The following is an 18,254-nucleotide window of genomic DNA, read 5'->3' on the forward strand; positions in this document are numbered from 1 at the left end:
AGGAGCAACAAGGAGCTTCCCGGCCGGGCAAGGGCCCTTGGAGGCCCGCGCTTTCTCTGAAAGTGAAAGGAGTGGGCGGGGGGCGCGGCCGAGGCGGGGCCCAGGCGGGCAGGCCGCGCAGGCTCCGCCTCGGGGCAGTCTCGCGCCGGGGGCGCCGAGCGTCTCCAGTCCTCGCGGCGGCGCGGGCTGGTGGGCTCCGCTGCGGCTCGCGTGCGGGGAGATGACCCTGCCCGGGGGCCCGACGAGCATGGCGCGGCCGGGAGGCGCGCGGCCCTGCAGCCCGGGGCTGGAGCGGGCCCCGCGCCGGAGTGTCGGGGAGCTGCGCCTGCTCTTCGAGGCGCGCTGCGCGGCGGTCGCCGCCGCCGCCGCCGCAGGGGAGCCCCGGGCCCGCGGGGCCAAGAGGCGTGGGGGACAGGTCCCCAACGGGCTTCCGCGGGCTCCCCCTGCCCCGGTGATCCCGCAGCTGACTGTGACAGCCGAGGAGCCGGACGTACCCCCGGCCAGCCCGGGGCCGCCGGAGCCGGAGGGTGGCTGGCTCCCGGCCGTGGGCTCCTCACACCTGCAGCAGCCGCGCCGCCTCTCCACCTCGTCGCTCTCCTCCACTGGCTCCTCGTCGCTGCCCGAGGACTCGGAGGACGATCTGCTGAGCGACAGCGAGAGCCGGAGCCGCGGCAACGTGCAGCTGGAAGCCAGCGAGGACGTGGGTCAGGTATGGGCCGCGGGGGCGGGGCCAGCGCGGGGCGCGGGGGCTGCGCGCGGCGGACCCAGCTCTGAGCTGGCGCAGGACTGACTTCGGCGCTCGGCTCCCTCCGCCCAGGGTCTGGCCCTCACCGCCTAGCTGGGGCACTGGGGTCGCAGGGAGGCGCCGGGCCGACCTCCCGCCTTGGCAGTTTTCTCCGGGCTTCCACCGGCGGGTCGCGGCCCGGGCCCTAGGGCGTCTAAGAAGGAGAGGGAGGAGGAGTCTGCGACCGGCCGTGGGCACCGGGTGGGGCGAGGGTGGAGATCGTGACTTGCGGGCCGGGAAGTGGGGCCGGAGGGATCGGAGGGGCTTGGACTTGCCCCGCGAACTCTCGGAGAGAGAGAGGGGCGAACGAGTCTCCCTCTCTCCCCGCCCCCTCTCCCGCGCAGCGGCCCCACCCCCGCCGTTGCCACGGTTTCCCTCTCCTGAGTGGGAGTGGAGCGGCGCTCCAGGCTCTGCTCGGGAGCTGCCGCCGTCTGCTCCCCGCGCCCGCACGAGGCGTGGACGCGGAGAAGGGAGGGCCTCGGGGCTGGGGGCTCGGGCAGGGAGTGGAACGCAGCCCTGCCTCGGTTTACTGCTCCTAATCAAAGCCGGGAGAAGGTAAACTGAGGCTGAAAGGGGGGGGGATCCTCCTGCTAACCGCCGCCTCTGGTAACCTGGCTGTTCCGGCGCCAGGTTTGACCCTTGGATAACCCGGGTCAGGGTGCAGCGAAGTCATTCCCAGTGCCTGCCCCTTAGGGGTGTGCAGCCCCTGGGATAGCCATCTTGTCCCCTCTTTTTAACCAAGGCCAAATATTTTAAATAACTGCCCGCGGTCAACGCGAAGGAGTTGTTCTAGATCCACGTTATGCAAGTGTCCCTGGAGCGGAGGGAGAGACGAAGGGCGCCCCGCAGGCTCTGGTGGCTCCGGGCCCGCCCAAAAGGGCGGTGAGAGTTGCGGACGCGCGCCGGGGTGGCCTGGGCGCGGTGGGGGGAGCCCTGAGGCGCGGCCTCCGCCTGCAGAACCCGGGCTTCGAAGCTCGTTCGGATTGGACGAGGCGGAGGAGACCCTGTAACGACTTGCTGTGATCAGTTACCCGCTGAGACTTACATTACCCAGAGGGCAGCGTGATTTGTAAGGGACACAAGGGAAAAAGGGCTCCTAGAGCAGGAACGAACACACACACACACACACACACACACACACACGCCGCCGCCGCCCTCAAGTGTAGGGTGCGGGGAGTCCCTCTCTCCTCCTCCGGAGATAAGGATACCCGTGATCCGTGATCATTCCTAGTACAACCCTGGCTCCGACAGGGATGCGGGTGCCACCGAGGGATTTCCAGGGCGGTGGAATGTGGGACAGTGAGAGGACTCCTTCTTTTCCACCTCCTCCGAAATGCGGAGCGGTAGTTCTGGGTGCACCGCTGCCCTGGTCAGATCTCTGCCAAGCCCAGAAGCGGGTGCAGAAGAAAGTACGCCAGGAGCGCAGCCCCCCGCTTCCCTCTTTCGCCCCCAGTCGGAGGAGGTCCCGCGACCCAAGCCTGCCTGCAACGTAGGCAGCCGGGCTGGGGTCAAGACTCTGGAGACCGGTCGCAGCTGTGCCCCGGGCGTCTTCGGCCAGTCTCTCCCTCCCCAAGGTTCGCGGTCTTCCGGCGCGGCCAGGAGCTGGAGCAGATGGCCGCTGAGGGCCCTTCCAGCTCCAAGGCTGCGGCTCCCAGGCCTTCCCAACCCCCAGCCCGCCGGGGCCTCCCCGAAGGCAAACAGGCACGGCGGTGGCAGATAAGCCAGTAGCTGTTGACAGAGGCTGCCTGCGTCCGCGTGGAAGGGCCCGGCGCGGACTTTGCCTTGAGGCCGGTCCGGGAGCGGCACAGAGCGCCGGCCCAGGCTGCCTTTAGGGCTCTCCCAGTCAGGAAGCGGAGGCCATCGGCGGGCCGCGAAGGATGCGCCTGGGAGACGGGTCCTGCAGCAGCCCTCGGGAGCTGCCGGCTGGCCAGCCCCTTACCCGCGGGCCTGGGTACATAACGGACTAGCTCGGAGCAAGAGGCGGCCCGGAAGGCTCTACCTTGCCTCTGCCTGGAACATACTCACACAGGGCACATGGTGTCTTGAGTGTGTCTTGGGTTCACTCAAGACAGAGAGGCTCCGTCTCCTGGGAACACCGCACGTCCTGCCCAGAGCCTGGAGCTGGGCTCCCCCCAGAGTAGTTGGACTGGGCAACCTGCCTCCCTCCTGGGGCCCTTCTTCTGGTAGAGAAAGTCGTGGGCAGGGAAACCCAGACAGATCAGGAGAGGGGTTGGGGGCCTATCCCCAAGAGCAGTTGGCATGACTGTATTCTTAGGCCTTGCCTGCCTCTTAAAACAATTTTGGGGTGTTGCTGTAGCAGAAGAGAGGGTGTTTGCCTCCTGTTCACTTGGTTCTCTTCTTTCAGTGCTCCAGGATAGGTAAGGAGACCTCGATGCCATCCTGTCCTGGACCCAGAACTCCCACACTTCACTTTTCACTAATTATAGAGCAAAATTTAGGTTAACAGACTTCCTTTTTAAAAAGCAAATGCCCCTGAGAGGGTGAAGTCGTGGGTCACTTATACCTCAGTGCAAATCATTTTATAAATTTAAACTGATTGCTCTCACCACCACCACCACCACAGGGAGTGCTGGTTTGATAGGGCAATGGGAACATGAGGAGGAGGTTGGGCTGGCAGAGAGCTTCGGCCAGAGACTGAGTGGTTAGAGGTAAGGAGTGGGAGTCAGGAGGTATAGGGATGAGTAGCAAAGACGAGGGTCCATTCTGGCAGAAGATACACTGAGTATCTGGTGTGATTTAAGGAGTTCTCAGGCCTTCCAAATGGAGCTTGGACAAAGGAGCATCTGAGGCTAGTGTCCAGCCGTGCCCTTCCAGAGAGAGAGAGATGTCCCCCCTGTGCAGCCCCAGGGGTGAGGATCAGAAGGGGCCCCTGTGACTTCCTCAAAGACTTTCACATAGTCAGCTCTCCTGGGTTTTTGCCCCAAGATGCCCAGGTAGCCTTTGGCTGTGAGTTGCTTTCCCAGACTTCTGTGGGGGAGTAGGCTGGGCCAGAGGTTGGGGCTTTGGCCCTCTTTCCAGCTAGATTTCACTCTGTAACATAATAAATCTGCTTTCTGATATCCATACAATAAAAGCCTTACCTGCTCAAAAATATCTTCCCTGCTGTTGTTCATATGCCAAAATCCCCACCCACCCACTGAAGAATGACTCTTCAAGAGCCTTTTTAGATACATGCATTTTTATCTGCATTATGTTCCCTGGAGGAGGTAGCTCCCTAAGATGGATGCTGGTGAGTTCATTGATACTTGCATAAACTCCTTCCACGTTTGACCTGTATCCATCGCTGGCAGGGGAGAGAAACCCTGTCCTACCAACCTCAGGGGGTGGCTGGGAGGGCTCAGATGAAAGCCCTTTGTAACCTGCGGGGGCCGGAACCAGCCCTATTTGCTGTTGCTCTTGGTTGATATGATCCTCACAGAATTGGAGAGAGGAGAGTAGGTGATGACCCCATTTTACCTGAGATCATGACCTGAGCTGGAATCAGGAGTCAGACACTTATCCGACTCACCCACCCAGGCGCCCCCTACAAAGCTCTTTCTCATGCAGGGTGCCATTTGACCCCCAAAGGGAGTTGGGGTGGTAGCATGGATTTTGGAAACTGCTGGGGTGACTGGAAATGGGGAGGAGGTTGGGCTGGTAGAGAACTTTAGCCAGGGACTGGGATGCCGGAGGCAGGGAGTGAGGGGATATGAACTCCTCTAAGCCTTGACTTCCTTCTGTAAAATGGCAATAATGCTACTCCCTCATGCACTTGATGTGCATGTGCATGATTTGAAAACCATGAGTGGGAGAAAAGGGTATAAGATGGTGCCGCTGAATGTACATGGCACATACATCTTCCTGGAATTTTACTTGAGGATTTGGAGGTGGGAGAGTTTTATAATAAAACTTGGATTTATTATGCAGCAGAATGCAAACCTTGTACATATTTAAAGAGTAAAAAGGAGTTTTGAAAGAGATGTCATGCTTCTAGTGGGCTGCTTCTGGCTACACCCCCAGATCCCTGGGGGTTGGACATGTGATCACACCCTAGTGTGCCATGTAGGGACTTCAGTAGGGAAACAGGAGCAGTGCTTTCTGATGGGAGATGAGAAGCGCCTGGCAGGCTGTAGGCGGTCAGTAAAGGGTGGCTCGTGTTATGGCAGCAGCTATACCCTCCCAGAGGAAACAGGCTCACACAGATGAAATTCTCACTTGGGTTCACTCAGCTAAAAAGTGATAGAGCCACCTGATTCCAGTGCTCTGTCACTAACCCCCATCTCCTCCCCATGGGAAAGGGCTTTCTGGTCAGCAGCCTTTCCCTGCTGAGGCCACTGTGCCAGTTCTCCCTGTCTCTCATACAACTTCCTCTGATCAGGGAGGCTGGATTTCTAAGTTGAGTTCTAGCCCTGGAACTCCTGCAACGCATACGTAACTCCTCATAGGCAAGCACGCTTGGGAGGAGGCAGCAGATACACAGCTTGGATGAGCAAACCTGTGTACTTCAGAGGTTGGCACAGGACTGATGAGTTTTGGGTGGGAAAAGGAAAGGTCCAGAGTATGAGATGCTCTCAGGATTGGGTGGAGGCCAGAAGGAATGTTTGTGAAGCAAGAGGTACACCAAGATCTACATTTCCCTCCCAGTTTCATCTGAGATGACAGGCTCTCAGCTCTGCATCCCATTTTCTTTTCTTTTTTTTAAAGATTTTATTTATTTGACAGAGAGAGACACGGTGAGAGAGGGAACACAAGCAGGGGGGGTGGGAGAGGGAGAAGCAGGCCTCCCACTGAGCAGGGAGCCCGAGGCAGGGCTCGATCCCAGGACCCTGGAACCATGACCTGAGCCGAAGGCAGACGCTTAACGACTGAGCCACTCAGGTGCCCCTCTGCATCCCATTTTCAAAGCTCAGGTTTCTGGGTCTAGAGTAAGAAGACCAAGGGTAGCCTGGCCCTAGCCAACTGGTGAGGAGTGATATGGCATCCAGGAATAGCAAGGGGGTCTTGGGGAGCCCCAAGTCATTCTTTTCCCAGGCCCTGCCAGGCTAGCCTCTCAGCCCTGGGCCTTTGCAAAGGTTTGTTTCCATGTTTGTCTCCCTAAATGAGAGTAACCAATGGTCCAAAGTGAATGAAACAATAATCCAGATTTGTCCAGCTTCTGCTTTGTGCCAAGGAATGGGGTCCCAGGGTGGGGGGGTGGGCACAGGGGCTGGAACCTGTCACACTCAAACCTCATTTACTACTCATAACAACCCAGTGAGAACGATTATTTCCCCATTTTACAGATGAAGAAACTGACAGAGGCTTGTTTCTCAGGCCCCCAGAATCTCCTGAGGCATTGTTAGAAATGCAAATTTTTGATTCCACCCAGACCTACTCAGAATTTCCTTGAGGCAGACCTGAGTGCATTTTTTTTTAAAGATTTTATTTATTTATTTGACAGACAGAGACACAGTAAGAGAGGGAACACAAGCAGGGGGAGTGGGAGAGGGAGAAGCAGGCTTCCCGCGGAGCAGGGAGCCTGATGTGGGGCTCGATCCCAGGACCCTGGGATCATGACCTGAGCCAAAGGCAGATGCCTAACGACTGAGCCACCCAGGAGCCCCCTGTCTGCATTTTTTTAACATGGGTGACCATCAGGTGATTCTCATGCTCAGGAAAGTTCTAAATCCTTGACGGAACACTTTAGTAACCTACCCACACAGCTGGAGCAGCAGAACTGGGGTGCAAACCTGAGCCTTCTGACACTAAGTCCAGGGCTCTTTTCAGCACGATGGAGAAGCTGGATATCTGTCATCACGCTGTACCTGTCTCAGTGTCCTCCACATAGGCTCACAATAAACTTTCCTTGAGTGAGTTAGTGAGTGAATGAATCGCGGGGCCCTAGCTGCTTGCGGTGGGCTGGGGCCGGAGGAGACCCTATGCCAAAGGAGGGAGGGCTTATGCATTGCCGAGACGCCAACGTGCGCGCCCGGGACCTGTCGCTTTCAGAAAAGCCACTGGCAGAAGATCCGGACCATGGTGAATCTGCCCGTCATGAGCCCTTTCAAGAAGCGCTACGCCTGGGTGCAGTTGGCTGGGCACACGGGTGAGCACAGGGCAGGCGCCGCTGGGGTGGGCGGGTGCCCGGGGAAGGAAGGGACCAGGCAGCGCTAACTGGTGCCAGTCCGCAGGGAGTTTCAAGGCGGCTGGCACCAGCGGGCTGATCCTGAAGCGCAGCTCGGAGCCGGAGCGCTACTGCCTGGCGCGGCTCATGGCGGACGCGCTGCGCGGCTGCGTGCCCGCCTTCCACGGCGTGGTGGAGCGCGATGGCGAGAGCTACTTGCAGTTGCAGGACCTGCTCGACGGCTTCGATGGGCCCTGCGTCCTTGACTGCAAGATGGGCGTCAGGTACACGTGCCCTGCCCGTCCGGGCGGGGGCACAGGGCGGGGATGAGCGCTCTCCCGGGTGCCTAAAGCCGCGCCGGACCGGGTCCGGGCGTGCGCTCTCTTACGCCCCCACCGCTGCCTGCGCGTCCGCAGGACTTACCTGGAGGAGGAGCTGACCAAAGCCCGCGAGCGGCCCAAGCTGCGGAAGGACATGTACAAGAAGATGCTGGCGGTAGACCCTGCGGCGCCTACCGAGGAGGAGCACGCGCAGCGCGCCGTCACCAAGCCGCGCTACATGCAGTGGCGAGAAGGCATCAGCTCCAGCACCACGCTCGGCTTCCGCATCGAAGGCATCAAGGTGGGCCAGGCCCGCTAAGCTTTGCAGCGCCCTGGCCCTCCCTCTGCCCTAACCCCACTGCGCGGTGTCTGCCTTCCTTGTTGACCCCCACCACGAGGCACCCTCCGGCGGCCTTCCCGCCGTCCCTGGCAGCCAACGTCCTGGAAGGCACCGCTACTCTAGCCTGATCCTCTCCCCTCGAGCAGTGGAGAGACACGGGGACCCTGACACTTCCTGTCCCACTTCCTTCAGAAAGCTGACGGCTCCTGCAGCACCGACTTTAAGACCACGCGAAGCCGGGAGCAGGTGATTCGCGTCTTCGAGGAGTTTGTGCAAGGGGATGCGGAAGTGCTGGTGAGCGCCGGATCCTAGAACCCTGAGGGGTTGGGGAACCTGAAACCGAGGGGTGCCCCTAGGTCATCCGGTCTGGTGCCCTCGCCTGTGACCCCCATCGTAGCATGTAGGCACCTGGGGGCCTGTGTCTTCCTCCCCACGGTATCTGCCAAGCCAAGCATGCATCATGGCCTCTGATATTAGCAGAGGCTCAATTAGTATTTGGTTAATCTGCCCTCCTATCCTATCCTGCCCTCTCCAGAGGAGGTATCTGAACCGCCTGCAGCAGATCCGGGACACGCTGGAGGTCTCTGAGTTCTTTAGGAGGCACGAGGTAAGAGGGGGTAGGCTCACGTGCCAGGACTGTGGTCTGTGAGGGCTACAGCAGGAATAGGATGGGGGGCTTCTCCAGGAGAGGGCTGCGGCCTGACCGTGTGGGGCTCGGCAGGTGATTGGCAGCTCGCTACTCTTCGTGCACGATCACTGCCATCGCGCGGGTGTGTGGCTCATCGACTTCGGCAAGACCACGCCCCTCCCCGACGGCCAGACCCTGGACCACCGGCGGCCCTGGGAGGAGGGCAACCGCGAGGACGGCTATTTGCTGGGGCTGGACAATCTCATTAGCATCCTGGCCAGCCTGGCAGAGAGATGAGGCTGGGCCCCGGTTCTAACAGATGGATCTGCGGCTGCGTCCCCGCCATGCATGCCGGAGAGAGACTGAAACCCCGCGCTGCGGGGCGGTTCACACGGTTCTGCAGGGCCAGGTGCCAACCACTATGGGACGCACTGCACGCGCTGGGGGCTGTCCCCCATACAAGACCCAGAGTTCCCAGAACCGATGGCACTAATTAACAGAAGGGGGTGGGGGAGGGGTGGCTGGGACAATGGGCTCCTTCCTCAGCCCAGCTCTTCTGAGGGGGCTGCATATCTCTCTCGAGAGGCCAAATAATGAATTTTATTTTGCAGGCACTAGATCTATTGGTCTAACTTCCCACACTACAATGGACAGCCTTTCCCAATAAAACTCAAAAACACCAGCTTTGGTGACTCAGGCCTCGTCCCCTCCCTCCTCTGGTCCCTTTCTCACTTCCCTGGCATCCCTCATGTCCACTCAGATCACTGGAGGGTATGAGAAGAGCTCTTTATTAGAGGCATCTGTAGGACTGGGGACTGCCCAGATGAAGGACACTCATGGGGGAAGGGTAATCCAGAGAAGGCTTCCTGCAGGAGGCAATTTCAACCTCTCGTCCCAAAGACAAAAGGCTGGGAGAGGCCAGGCTCTTCACCAGGAAGCCTGAGCTGGTTTCCAGGATGGAGGGTCCAGTGGTGCCAGGCCAGCCCTGAGACAGGCGCAGACATGCAGCACAGACTGCAGGGGACAGAGGCTCCTGGAATAACAAGCTCCCTAGAAACCTGGGGAGGAGTTCAGGGAGGAACCACTGCGACTGTCAGTGCCTGAGTCCTCACCTTCAGGGCCCCTTGGGGCCCAAGAGCCATAGGGGGGGATTCCTTTGGATGCCTTTGGAATCCCCCCTGAGGTTGGAAGTACTTCGATTTGGGGGTCTTGAGGCTAGAGGGCAGCCACGGGCCAAGGATGCTCCCTCCCCAGCTCTTTAAGCTCTCCAGATTCAGTTCCTGGGCCTGTGGGGATCTTAGGCCCTCCAAAGACCTGCTCCCCAGCCCAGAAGTCCCTTCCTGCTCTAGGGTGGGCCCCAGCTCCATTGGCAGGGGTGAATTCACATCAGCGTCCTGTAATGCGGGGGGCAGGAGAGCCACAGCATTGTTCCACGGCTGCCCTCCTGACCCTCAAGATCAAGATGGTCAAGGCAAGAGAGGGGGCACACCTGAATTCAGTATCGAAGATGCTCCAAGATGGCAGCAAAACTGGGGCGGAGTTCAGGCGGATGCTGCCAACACTGGGTCATGATATGGTACCTGGGGAGAGGCAGGAGTTCGTCCCACCCATAGCTGTGAAGGACCTTCTTCCCTGGACAACACTCCATACTCACACAGGCCCTGGACAGCCCCTGGGAGGACCCATCCATCTCCCTCCACGATGAAGTACAGCACGTCCTGGTTGGTGCCCCCAGGGTAGGGCATGTATCCTAATGAGAAGATCTCCCAGAGCAGCACCCCCAAAAGACCTGCATCACGGGTGGGGGAAACTGAATGAAGCTTATCAGGCACGGCCTCCCTTTTGCCTCACATGAGGTGGCCCAAGGCCGGGGGCGGGGGTGTGTGTGTGTGTTATCACCACGAGTCTGTCTTGAATGTGAAGATGCCCTCCAAGAAGGCCTCTGGGGGGCATCCACTTGACCAGCAGCAGAGCCCAGCCCCCTGGCGGTAACAGCTGACTCTATAGGAGGGAGGAGGGGCGTGATGAGTTAGTTGCTCAAGCGCCACCAGAGTGCTGGTAAACTCCCCTGGAGCGGTAGCCTCCCCGCCTCCCCAGACCCCACACCTGTAGATATCTCTGGCCATCCCAAAGTCCCCAATCTTGGCCACTCGGCTGGGCCCAGTACAGCTCAGCAGGCAGTTCCTGGCAGCAATGTCCCTGCAGGCAAAAAATCCCCACCAGAACTCAGAAGCTCTGACTCTGATCCGTTTCCATAAAAGTTATGGAAGAGCTGTTCCTTGGGGAGAGAGTTGGGCTGCTCCCCCACCCCCTCCGAGCCAGGATCACTCCCAACCTGTGGATGAAGTGATTTTCCTCCAGGTAGTGGCAGCCCTGGGCTATGTCTTGGGCCAGCTGGAGCAGGTCCCACATGGCCAGAAGTGATGGCTGGCCCTGGGTAGGGCAGAGGGTACATTAGTCCATGCTTGTTTTGGGACACGTGGACAGGGTCTTTATTTTTTTACTTTTATTTTTTAAGAGATTTTATTTATTTGAGAGAGAAAGAGAGCACAGGCAGGGGAGGGCGGGGTGGTGGGCAGAGGGAGAAGCGGACTCACTGCTGAGCAGGGAGCCCAATGCAGGGCTCCATCCCAGGATCCTGGGATCATGACCCAAGCCCAGGGCAGACGTTTAACCAACTGAGCCACCCAGGTGCCCCGGACAGGGTCCTTAGATGGGCTCAGAGGGCTGGGAGAAGGGTCTTACCAAGCGTGGCTGGCTGTCCCTCAGGAAACTCTTCATGTCCTCTGCAGACATCAACTCGAGCAGAATTAGGCGAGGGACAGTCCAGAGGCTGAGCCCCACACAGTGCACAATGTTCTGATGGCTGAACTTGCTTAGTGGGAGGTGCACATACCCCAGTCGCCAGCAGGGAGGGAAACCAAGCTCGAGGTTCCACAAAACTGGAGACAGGCTCTGTATCCCTAGGCCTGCTACGTCTCAGCCCCAGGGTGAAGAGAAACCATCCAGGCAGGCAATTCTGCTCTCACCTTCCACCCCTGCCCCTAGCCCCAGGTGCACCTGATGATGAGTGCCTCCATGAGGAAATCCAGCTCATCCTGAGGAGAGCAGTTCTGGCAGGGTCTGGGGAGGGAGAGGGCTCCTGAGCTCCCCCAAACACTTCAGGAGAGTGGGTTGACTCTAGCTCCAGCAACTGCTCCAGAAGTTCCACCCCTGTCACTTTGACAGCCACCTGCAGGGGGCTGGGGTCCCCAGGAAGGCCATTTACCAGTCCCTCATAGACTTCTCCAAAGGCACCATGGCCCAGGGCTCTGCAGGAAGACAGGCTGGAAGGGAATGGGTGGCTGGACCTGGGGAAGGGTCCTAGAGGGTCTAGTGCCTCCTTTTTACCTCCTTGCCATCCCCTATATGCCCAGGCGGCCCTATCTGAGGACTCAGGTCTTCCTGCATCATAGCATCTCCCCAAGTACAAGCCCTACAGAGGCGATGTTGACAGGCACAGAATCAGGGCAGAAGAGAGAGGAGGTATGGGCTCAGGGTGGGGGCGGGAGTCTGTGACGAGGTTTTCCTTACGTCCTTGCAGACACCCTGGGTAGAGGCAACCCTTGCTCCAAAGGAATCATAGGGTCCCCACCATCCTAGAATTGGGGATGACAGCTGACCTTGGACAAGTTACTCTGCCTTTTGGAACTTCTCTGACCTCTATCTCCTCCACACCGAGGCTTGGGGCCAGATGCTCTGTGAACCATAATTCACCACAGCAGGGCACGGGATGGGAGTGAGAGGAATTCAGAGTGCATAGGTTCTCAGCGGAGGGGGAGAACTTACTTGAGCAGGGTGACATTGGCTGGGGAAACTTCTGTAAGCCCTGGGGGCAGAGATCAGGGCCAGGCCCAGCCAAACCCCACCTGGCAGTAGTAAGGGTTGAGGGCTGTCTTGATGGTGGAGGTTCGAAGATTGCTCAGCTCAAGCTCAGGGCCTGGCAGCCTCGTCCCCCACAGGCCCTGCCACTTATGGTTCACTGAGGAAGAAGGGCAAACTCTCTACGTGCCCATCTGGCCCACCCTGCTTTGCCACCCCTCCGCCCAGGACATCTCTCCAGATACCCATTAAGGCAAACGTCTTCCCTGGGCCTCCACAGCTGCTTCTACTCTTAGAATCCCAGAGGAGCCCACCACTGCTCTGCTGGAAGCAGGGATCTTGAAATCAGCCACGTCTGTCCCTGGGACCCCACACACAGCTCAATGAAGAGGTGGGCAGCCTTGAATCAGCCATGCCTGCTGGATGTTCCTTACCCAGAATCAGGACCCCACACACCATAAGGAGACTCAGTGTAGAGGTCACACGACAGTCACCAACAGAACCAGAGGGGCCTGGTGGGGTGGGCAAGTCTAGGGAGACATAGAGACACCTCCAGTGGGAAGCTCCTCTCTGTCCCCCTCCTCAAATTTTACCCATGCCTCAAGACTCAGCCCAAGTACTAACTTCTCCCTGATACTTGTCCTAGATAAAAGCAACCTTTCCCTCCTGAGAACCTCTAAAACACTTTAAGCCTCCCATGGCAATTGTCACTTTAATAGATATCTATATCTAAATCTAGATACATATCTGGGTGCCTGGGTGGCTCAGTTGGTTAAGCATCTGCCTTCGGCTCAGGTCATGATCCCAGGGTCCTGGGATAGAGTCCCACATCGGGCTCCCTGCTCAGCGGGGAGTCTCCTTGTCCCTCTCCCTTTGCCCCTTGCCCCTGCTCATGCTCTCTCTCATGCGTTCTCTACCTCTCAAATAAATAGATAAAATCTTTAAAAAAATAAATCTAGATACATATCTAGATAGATAAATAGGTAGATAGATAGATAGATCACCCTTTCCATACTAGACCACTAGTCTACATGCTCCTTGAAGGCAGAGCATACACTGATGCATATCCAATCTCCTGCCCAACACCCGGAATGGTGCCTGGCACACCACCAGTCATCTTTCCCAGTACCTCCTGCTTCTTCCAGCCCATGGCCCCAGGAGTCCAGACCTTGGACAAAGGCAGGACTTACCCATGCAAGTGATGTTATCTGCAGCTGGCTCCATGCCCTCTGGGGCATTTGGCTGACCAGAGCTCTGCCTGACACTGGCAGTCTTTCCAAAGGCAATGACTACAGTTGAGGTGCAGTCGGATCTCCACTTCTCCATGGCTCTCCATGACTATGAGTAAAAGAATGGATATTGCAGGGTGAGGATGGGGGACAGACATACTTTTCCAGCTATGTGGTTAATTCTAGCCCTGGACTTTGGAACAATGAGCAGTACCAGGCATTTGGGGGTGGGCGGGAGGGCCTGGAGGACTTCTGTCAAGCCTGTATACTTCCTCTTCTGGGATCCTTGAGCTCGCAGATTGAGCTGAGAATTCATAGTAGGAGACGTGTGACAAGTGCCCCAGAATGCCCCATACCGACATCACAACTGACAGCCCAGTTCTTGAGTATTCCTGTGCCATGCAAGAACCAGATAGTTCACAGCACAGAGTTGGTGGCTCAAATGGGAGTGGGCTCAGGGATTGAGGAATAAGGCTAGGCCAGGCTGAGAGATGCGGTGGGGGTAGGGGCCAATACCTGCCAGAGGTTGCAGGTAGGGCTCACCACTAGGGTGTATGAAGGATACCTCATCTTCCCCGTCAACTCAGAGGATGTCATTCTCTGAGGCATCACCCCCTGGAAATTGAAAGTGATAGAGGGTTTGGCTACAAAATGTGGGGAGGAAGGGGCACACAAATGGGAAGCTGGCTTATCAATAAGTGGGGAAGCTGTTCTCTCCCAGTGCAAATCCCAGAGTCGCCCTCCCTACACTAGCATTACAATACAGGTGCTGCCAGCTCATAAGTGGGAGCCGGGAGCCATACGGGTGGGGTGGGAGTCATCAGCTGGAGCCTGAAGGCCTGGCTCAGGCTGGCCGGGACAACCTCCTTGTCTGCCTGAAATCCTCTGACTTCATGTCCTCAGCTATAAAATGGGAGAGGCCCAATCCACATGTTCCATTTTTGTGAGAATGGAGAAGATGTGTATAAAGTACTTATGAACAGGATGGCTCAGACAGACCCAAAGGCTCTGCCTCTACACCAGTGATTTCCAAACTCTGGAGTGTATTAAAATCACCCAGAGGATTGATCAAAACACAGATGGCTAGGAGACTTCCCTAGAGTTTCTGATTCAGTAGGTTGGAGAGGGGCTGGGAATTTGCATTTCTAACAACTTCTCAGGTGGTGCTAATGCTACTGGTTCAGAAACCACACTTGGAGAACTACTAATTTAAATTATCCCTGCCTGGGGCCCCTGACTGGCTCAGTCAGTTGGGTGTCAGACTCTTGATCTCGGCTCAGGTCATGATCTCAGGGTCCTGGGATGGAGACCCAGGTGGAGCCTGGAGGTGAGCCTCACCAAACACTCTGCGCTGGGCGTGGAGCCTGCTTAAGATTTTCTCTCTCTGCCCCTCCGCACCCCCCCTTCTCTCTGAGAATATATATATAAAATAATGATAATAAATTATCCCGGCCTTTCTGCCTCTCTGCTCAGTTTGCTAACTCAGCCAGCTCTAAGTTCCTGGGACTGCTGTAAAACAAGGAGACCTGTTGTGACTTAAAAACAAACAAACAAAAAAAGGTCCTGGATTTAAAGAAAATCTAGGGAATCCTGTCTGCTTGTGTGATTTGCAACTTACTTGATCTCTTTTTTTTTTCTTCTTCTTTTTTTTAAAGATTTTATTTATTTATTTGACAGAGACACAGTGAGAGAGGGAACACAAGCAGGGGAAGTGGGAGAGGGAGAAGCAGGCTTCCCGCCCAGCAGGGAGCCCGATGCGGGGCTAGATCCCAGGACACCCTGATCATGACCTGAGCTGAAGGCAGATGCTTAACGACTGAGCCACCCAGGCGCCCCAGATTTATGAGAGACAGCAAGAGAGAGAGCTCGCGCACGCGTAGGGGAGGGACAGAAGGAGAGAGAGAGAGAATCTTAAGCAGACTCCACACTGAGCGTGGAACCCTAGGCGGTGCTCCGTCTTCTGATCCTGAGATCAGGACCTGAGCTGAAACCGAGTCAGACACTTAACCGACTGAGCCACCCAGGTGTCCCTACTTAATCTCTTTTCTAAGAGCTCTTACTCTACTTGCTCTGGGGCCCGGAGGGGGTGCTCAACCCCTTCCCCACCTATCCTCCAGAGGGCCTGTTGTAAGGTTCCAACGCCACTTCACCCTGGGAGCTGCCGCGCTGCCCTCCTCGAGAGTGCACCTTCCCCAGTAGCCGCTCCGCCTCCACCCGCAGTACAGGCCCCGCCGCCGCCCCCGAAGCCGCCGGCTGCGGCCCAGCCGAGCGTAGCTCAGGCCTCTGCGCAGCCCCCGCCGCCCTCCGCCCCCTCCCGTAGGGAGCGGCCAGCCTGCGGAGAGGGGGCCCGCGACGTCCAGCCGCCCCTCCACCTGCGGGGCGACAGCCGGATGACTGTCAGCGGGGATGGGGAGCACGCCCGCCTCTCCCCGCCGCCCCGCGCCCTCACCTGCCGCGCCGCCTCTCCCGCTGCTCCCGGCCGCCGCCGAGCGGTTCTCCAGTTTCTCAGGGGCGCCCTGAAGCCGGCCTCGGTCCCGCCGCCTCAGTAGGCCCGCCCGCCTCCTCCGGCCGCCACCCGCAGTGGCTCCAGCTCGCCGGCGCGCAGCTACGGGGCCAGCGGCGTGCCGTCCAGCCGTCGAGTGAGGACCGGGCACCAGGCACTGGAGTAAGGGGCCGGGCCGGGCCCAGGGAGTGGGGACCCCAAGGCCCGTACGAAGAGCTTATGTGTGCGCGCCCGCAGCAAGAAGTTTGGGACCCCAACGCGGATTGCTGGGGGCGGGAGCCGACCGCGCCGAGGCAAGCACGTACCGGAAAGACATAGGTGGCGCCCCCGCCGCCTCCCGCCCCGCGACCCCGAGACCCCTGCGGCCCCCTCCGTCGCCGCGTCCTCCGCAGCGGCCCAAGACTCTCCGAGGCAGACGAGCTGGCTCTCCGGGCTCCCCTGCGGGCAGCGGGCGCCAGATTCGGCGGGGCCCGGATCGCTCCCCTCGCAGCGCCGCCGTCTCGTCCCGGAGGAGCGCCCCTCGCTCCGCTCGGCCCTAGCCCTGAGGAGCTCGAGCCGCCCCTTCCCGCTGCCTCCGCTTACTCCGGGACAGGCGTCCTCTCCCTGCTGCCCCACTAGGATGTGAAGCGGCTCCCCGCGACCAAGGGAGAAGACCGCGGAGACGAAGACGCCGTGCGCCCGCGACAGGTGGTTCTTGGCACCTTTGCCCCCCGCAGCTCCGTAAGCTGAGATCCTGCAGGAAGAGGACGCTGAGTCGCTGGCCCTCGCTCTTCGGTCCTGGTCCTCGGGCTGCCCGACTGCGGCAGAGGTTAGTGACAAAAGCCGCTCCAAAATTTGTTATCTGAGGGACTTAAGAGGCTGTCGATTTAGAAAAGATGGGAAGACTAGATCCGCACACCAGAAAATTCGATTTTACACTTATTTTAGGAGGCTTAACGGGGGGGGGGCTCAAGCCACCGCTTGGCGCCACCGCTGGTTAAGGGCTCTCCATTTGCAGGGAACAGGCTCCTAGGTATTGGATAATTCAGTGGCGACCATTGCCACCTTCCCTGGTTCCGCTGGAAGAAGGGACAAAGTTGCTAGGGCGACACAGGGTTGTGGAATACCCTACGACAACGTAGTGTGCCCGAGGCCTTGGGTCCCCTGACTTTAGAACCTCAGACACACGGGTCACCACCCACCTCTCCCTGCTTCACACTTACAGGTACTTGCTGGTGGCTGGAGCCTGACACAGCTGCATGCCTTTCAGAGGCTCAGAGGCCCCCACTGTCACCACCACGCTGCTGCCGGTGTGTGCCTTGTTACACTGTGTTTATGTGGGCCCTTGCCGGCTGCTGGCCCCACAGGAGAACAGCCAAGGCCCTTCAGTGCCTTGGAGCAGGGAGGGAGGAAAGGGTCATAGAGCATCTGCCCTGGCCTGGTAAGGTGTGCAGAGAAGGGAGGAAGAGCCTGGAGCTGACCTGGGGGAATTAGGGGAGAAGCTGGCTCTAAGCCACTAGATGGGGCGGTGACGTTCACATCTTGGGGGCTAGGAGCTAGCAGCGACAGGGTGAGGATGGCAGAAAATGTGCCTGGGACCCCAAGCTGGAGCGGAGAATGGCTCCTGAAAGGTGACAAGACAGCGGGGTTGGGAGAGGTGGCAGGAGGTTAATGGGGGACGAGATAAAGAGATAACCTCTCAACAGCTGGCCCTTGCCCCTTGCGGTCGTGGTCCTAACCCCACCCAGCCAGGGCACACCAGCACCCGGAAGCCAGCCCTGACCGACTCCAGTCGCTGAAGCCCCTCCGGGTGCCCGCTGATACCTCTGCAAGTTTCTCCCCTGGGGAGTCCTTCCCAGTGAATGACCTGGGGGCTGTACTGAATTCGGTCCTGCAGGCCCCCCATCCTTTCCTCGACCTAGCTAGGTAGTGTCACCCCCAGCGGTGCTGAGACCCCAGAGCCTGTCCCTCCTTCCCAAGCTGCGTGGTGGGGTACCTTGAATTCAGGCCCGCACTGTGCTTCTGGGCCCACTCACCAGGAACACTGACCCAGAAGCATTGGCCTTGAGGGTTCCAGGCCTCTGGGGGAGCCACTAGGACCCAGTCTGTCTCAACTGCTGTTCCCGAGCCTAGGAAGATGCCTCTAGCCAGATGGTTCCTTGACTGAGGTACTCGCCCATTGCTCTAAGCCACAGCAGCAGCCAGCCTGAGCAGTCCCTGGCTTGTTCAGGCTGCCACACCTAGGGCTGTGGCCTCAGACCTTGTCACCTTGGCCGGCCTGCCCCTTATAGCAGAGTCCAACTGCTTGCTAGACACTGCCGGTCCTAAAGCCAGCCTGGCCACTCCCACCTCAGAACCCAGGATGCTGAAGGAGGGAGGGGTGGGGCATGTGGGCAGCAAGGTCCCCAAGCTTCCTGGAAGATCTTTGTGAGCACCCCTCCAAGGGCTGTCTGGATCCCAAGGTAGGGGAGAAAGTGCCCCCCCCCCCCCCCCCCCCCCCCCCCCCC

At 58.7% G+C, this 18,254-nt stretch overlaps 2 protein-coding genes across 2 annotated transcripts; one reads left to right on the forward strand and one right to left on the reverse strand.

Moving 5' to 3' along the window:
• Positions 1 to 220: 220 nt before the first annotated feature.
• Positions 221 to 8,852, forward strand: ITPKA (inositol-trisphosphate 3-kinase A). Its single transcript, XM_021695628.1, has 7 exons — positions 221 to 709; positions 6,773 to 6,869; positions 6,955 to 7,171; positions 7,304 to 7,508; positions 7,740 to 7,841; positions 8,083 to 8,154; positions 8,269 to 8,852. Exons 1-7 carry the CDS (start codon positions 221 to 223, stop codon positions 8,470 to 8,472), a joined length of 1,386 nt encoding a protein of 461 aa, XP_021551303.1. The 3' UTR covers positions 8,473 to 8,852.
• A 393-nt stretch (positions 8,853 to 9,245) lies between these two features.
• LTK (leukocyte receptor tyrosine kinase) lies at positions 9,246 to 17,653 on the reverse strand. The gene is given in 25 exon segments (XM_021695739.1): positions 9,246 to 9,569; positions 9,665 to 9,755; positions 9,830 to 9,875; positions 9,878 to 9,960; positions 10,072 to 10,176; positions 10,282 to 10,374; positions 10,511 to 10,608; positions 10,921 to 11,050; positions 11,236 to 11,286; positions 11,288 to 11,298; positions 11,396 to 11,486; positions 12,004 to 12,196; positions 12,471 to 12,566; positions 13,227 to 13,270; positions 13,272 to 13,374; positions 13,782 to 13,880; positions 15,715 to 15,810; positions 15,813 to 15,870; positions 16,074 to 16,113; positions 16,115 to 16,206; positions 16,351 to 16,501; positions 16,971 to 17,139; positions 17,229 to 17,315; positions 17,318 to 17,371; positions 17,572 to 17,653. Coding segments are annotated over 25 exon segments (2,487 nt in total).
• Between the last annotated feature and the right edge of the window lie 601 nt (positions 17,654 to 18,254).

This window comes from Neomonachus schauinslandi, chromosome 9 (genome assembly GCF_002201575.2).
Source record: "Neomonachus schauinslandi chromosome 9, ASM220157v2, whole genome shotgun sequence".
Classification (NCBI taxonomy): domain Eukaryota; kingdom Metazoa; phylum Chordata; class Mammalia; order Carnivora; family Phocidae; genus Neomonachus; species Neomonachus schauinslandi.

What these genes read in the sequence shown, in the direction of transcription:
- ITPKA (XM_021695628.1), top strand. Translation starts at nt 221, where the DNA reads ATGACCCTGCCCGGGGGCCCGACGAGCATGGCGCGGCCGGGAGGCGCG. An exon ending in GCAGTTGGCTGGGCACACGG is followed by an intron (nt 6,870 to 6,954) that starts GTGAGCACAGGG and finishes GCCAGTCCGCAG; the next exon opens with GGAGTTTCAAGGCGGCTGGC. An exon ending in AAGGGGATGCGGAAGTGCTG is followed by an intron (nt 7,842 to 8,082) that starts GTGAGCGCCGGA and finishes TGCCCTCTCCAG; the next exon opens with AGGAGGTATCTGAACCGCCT.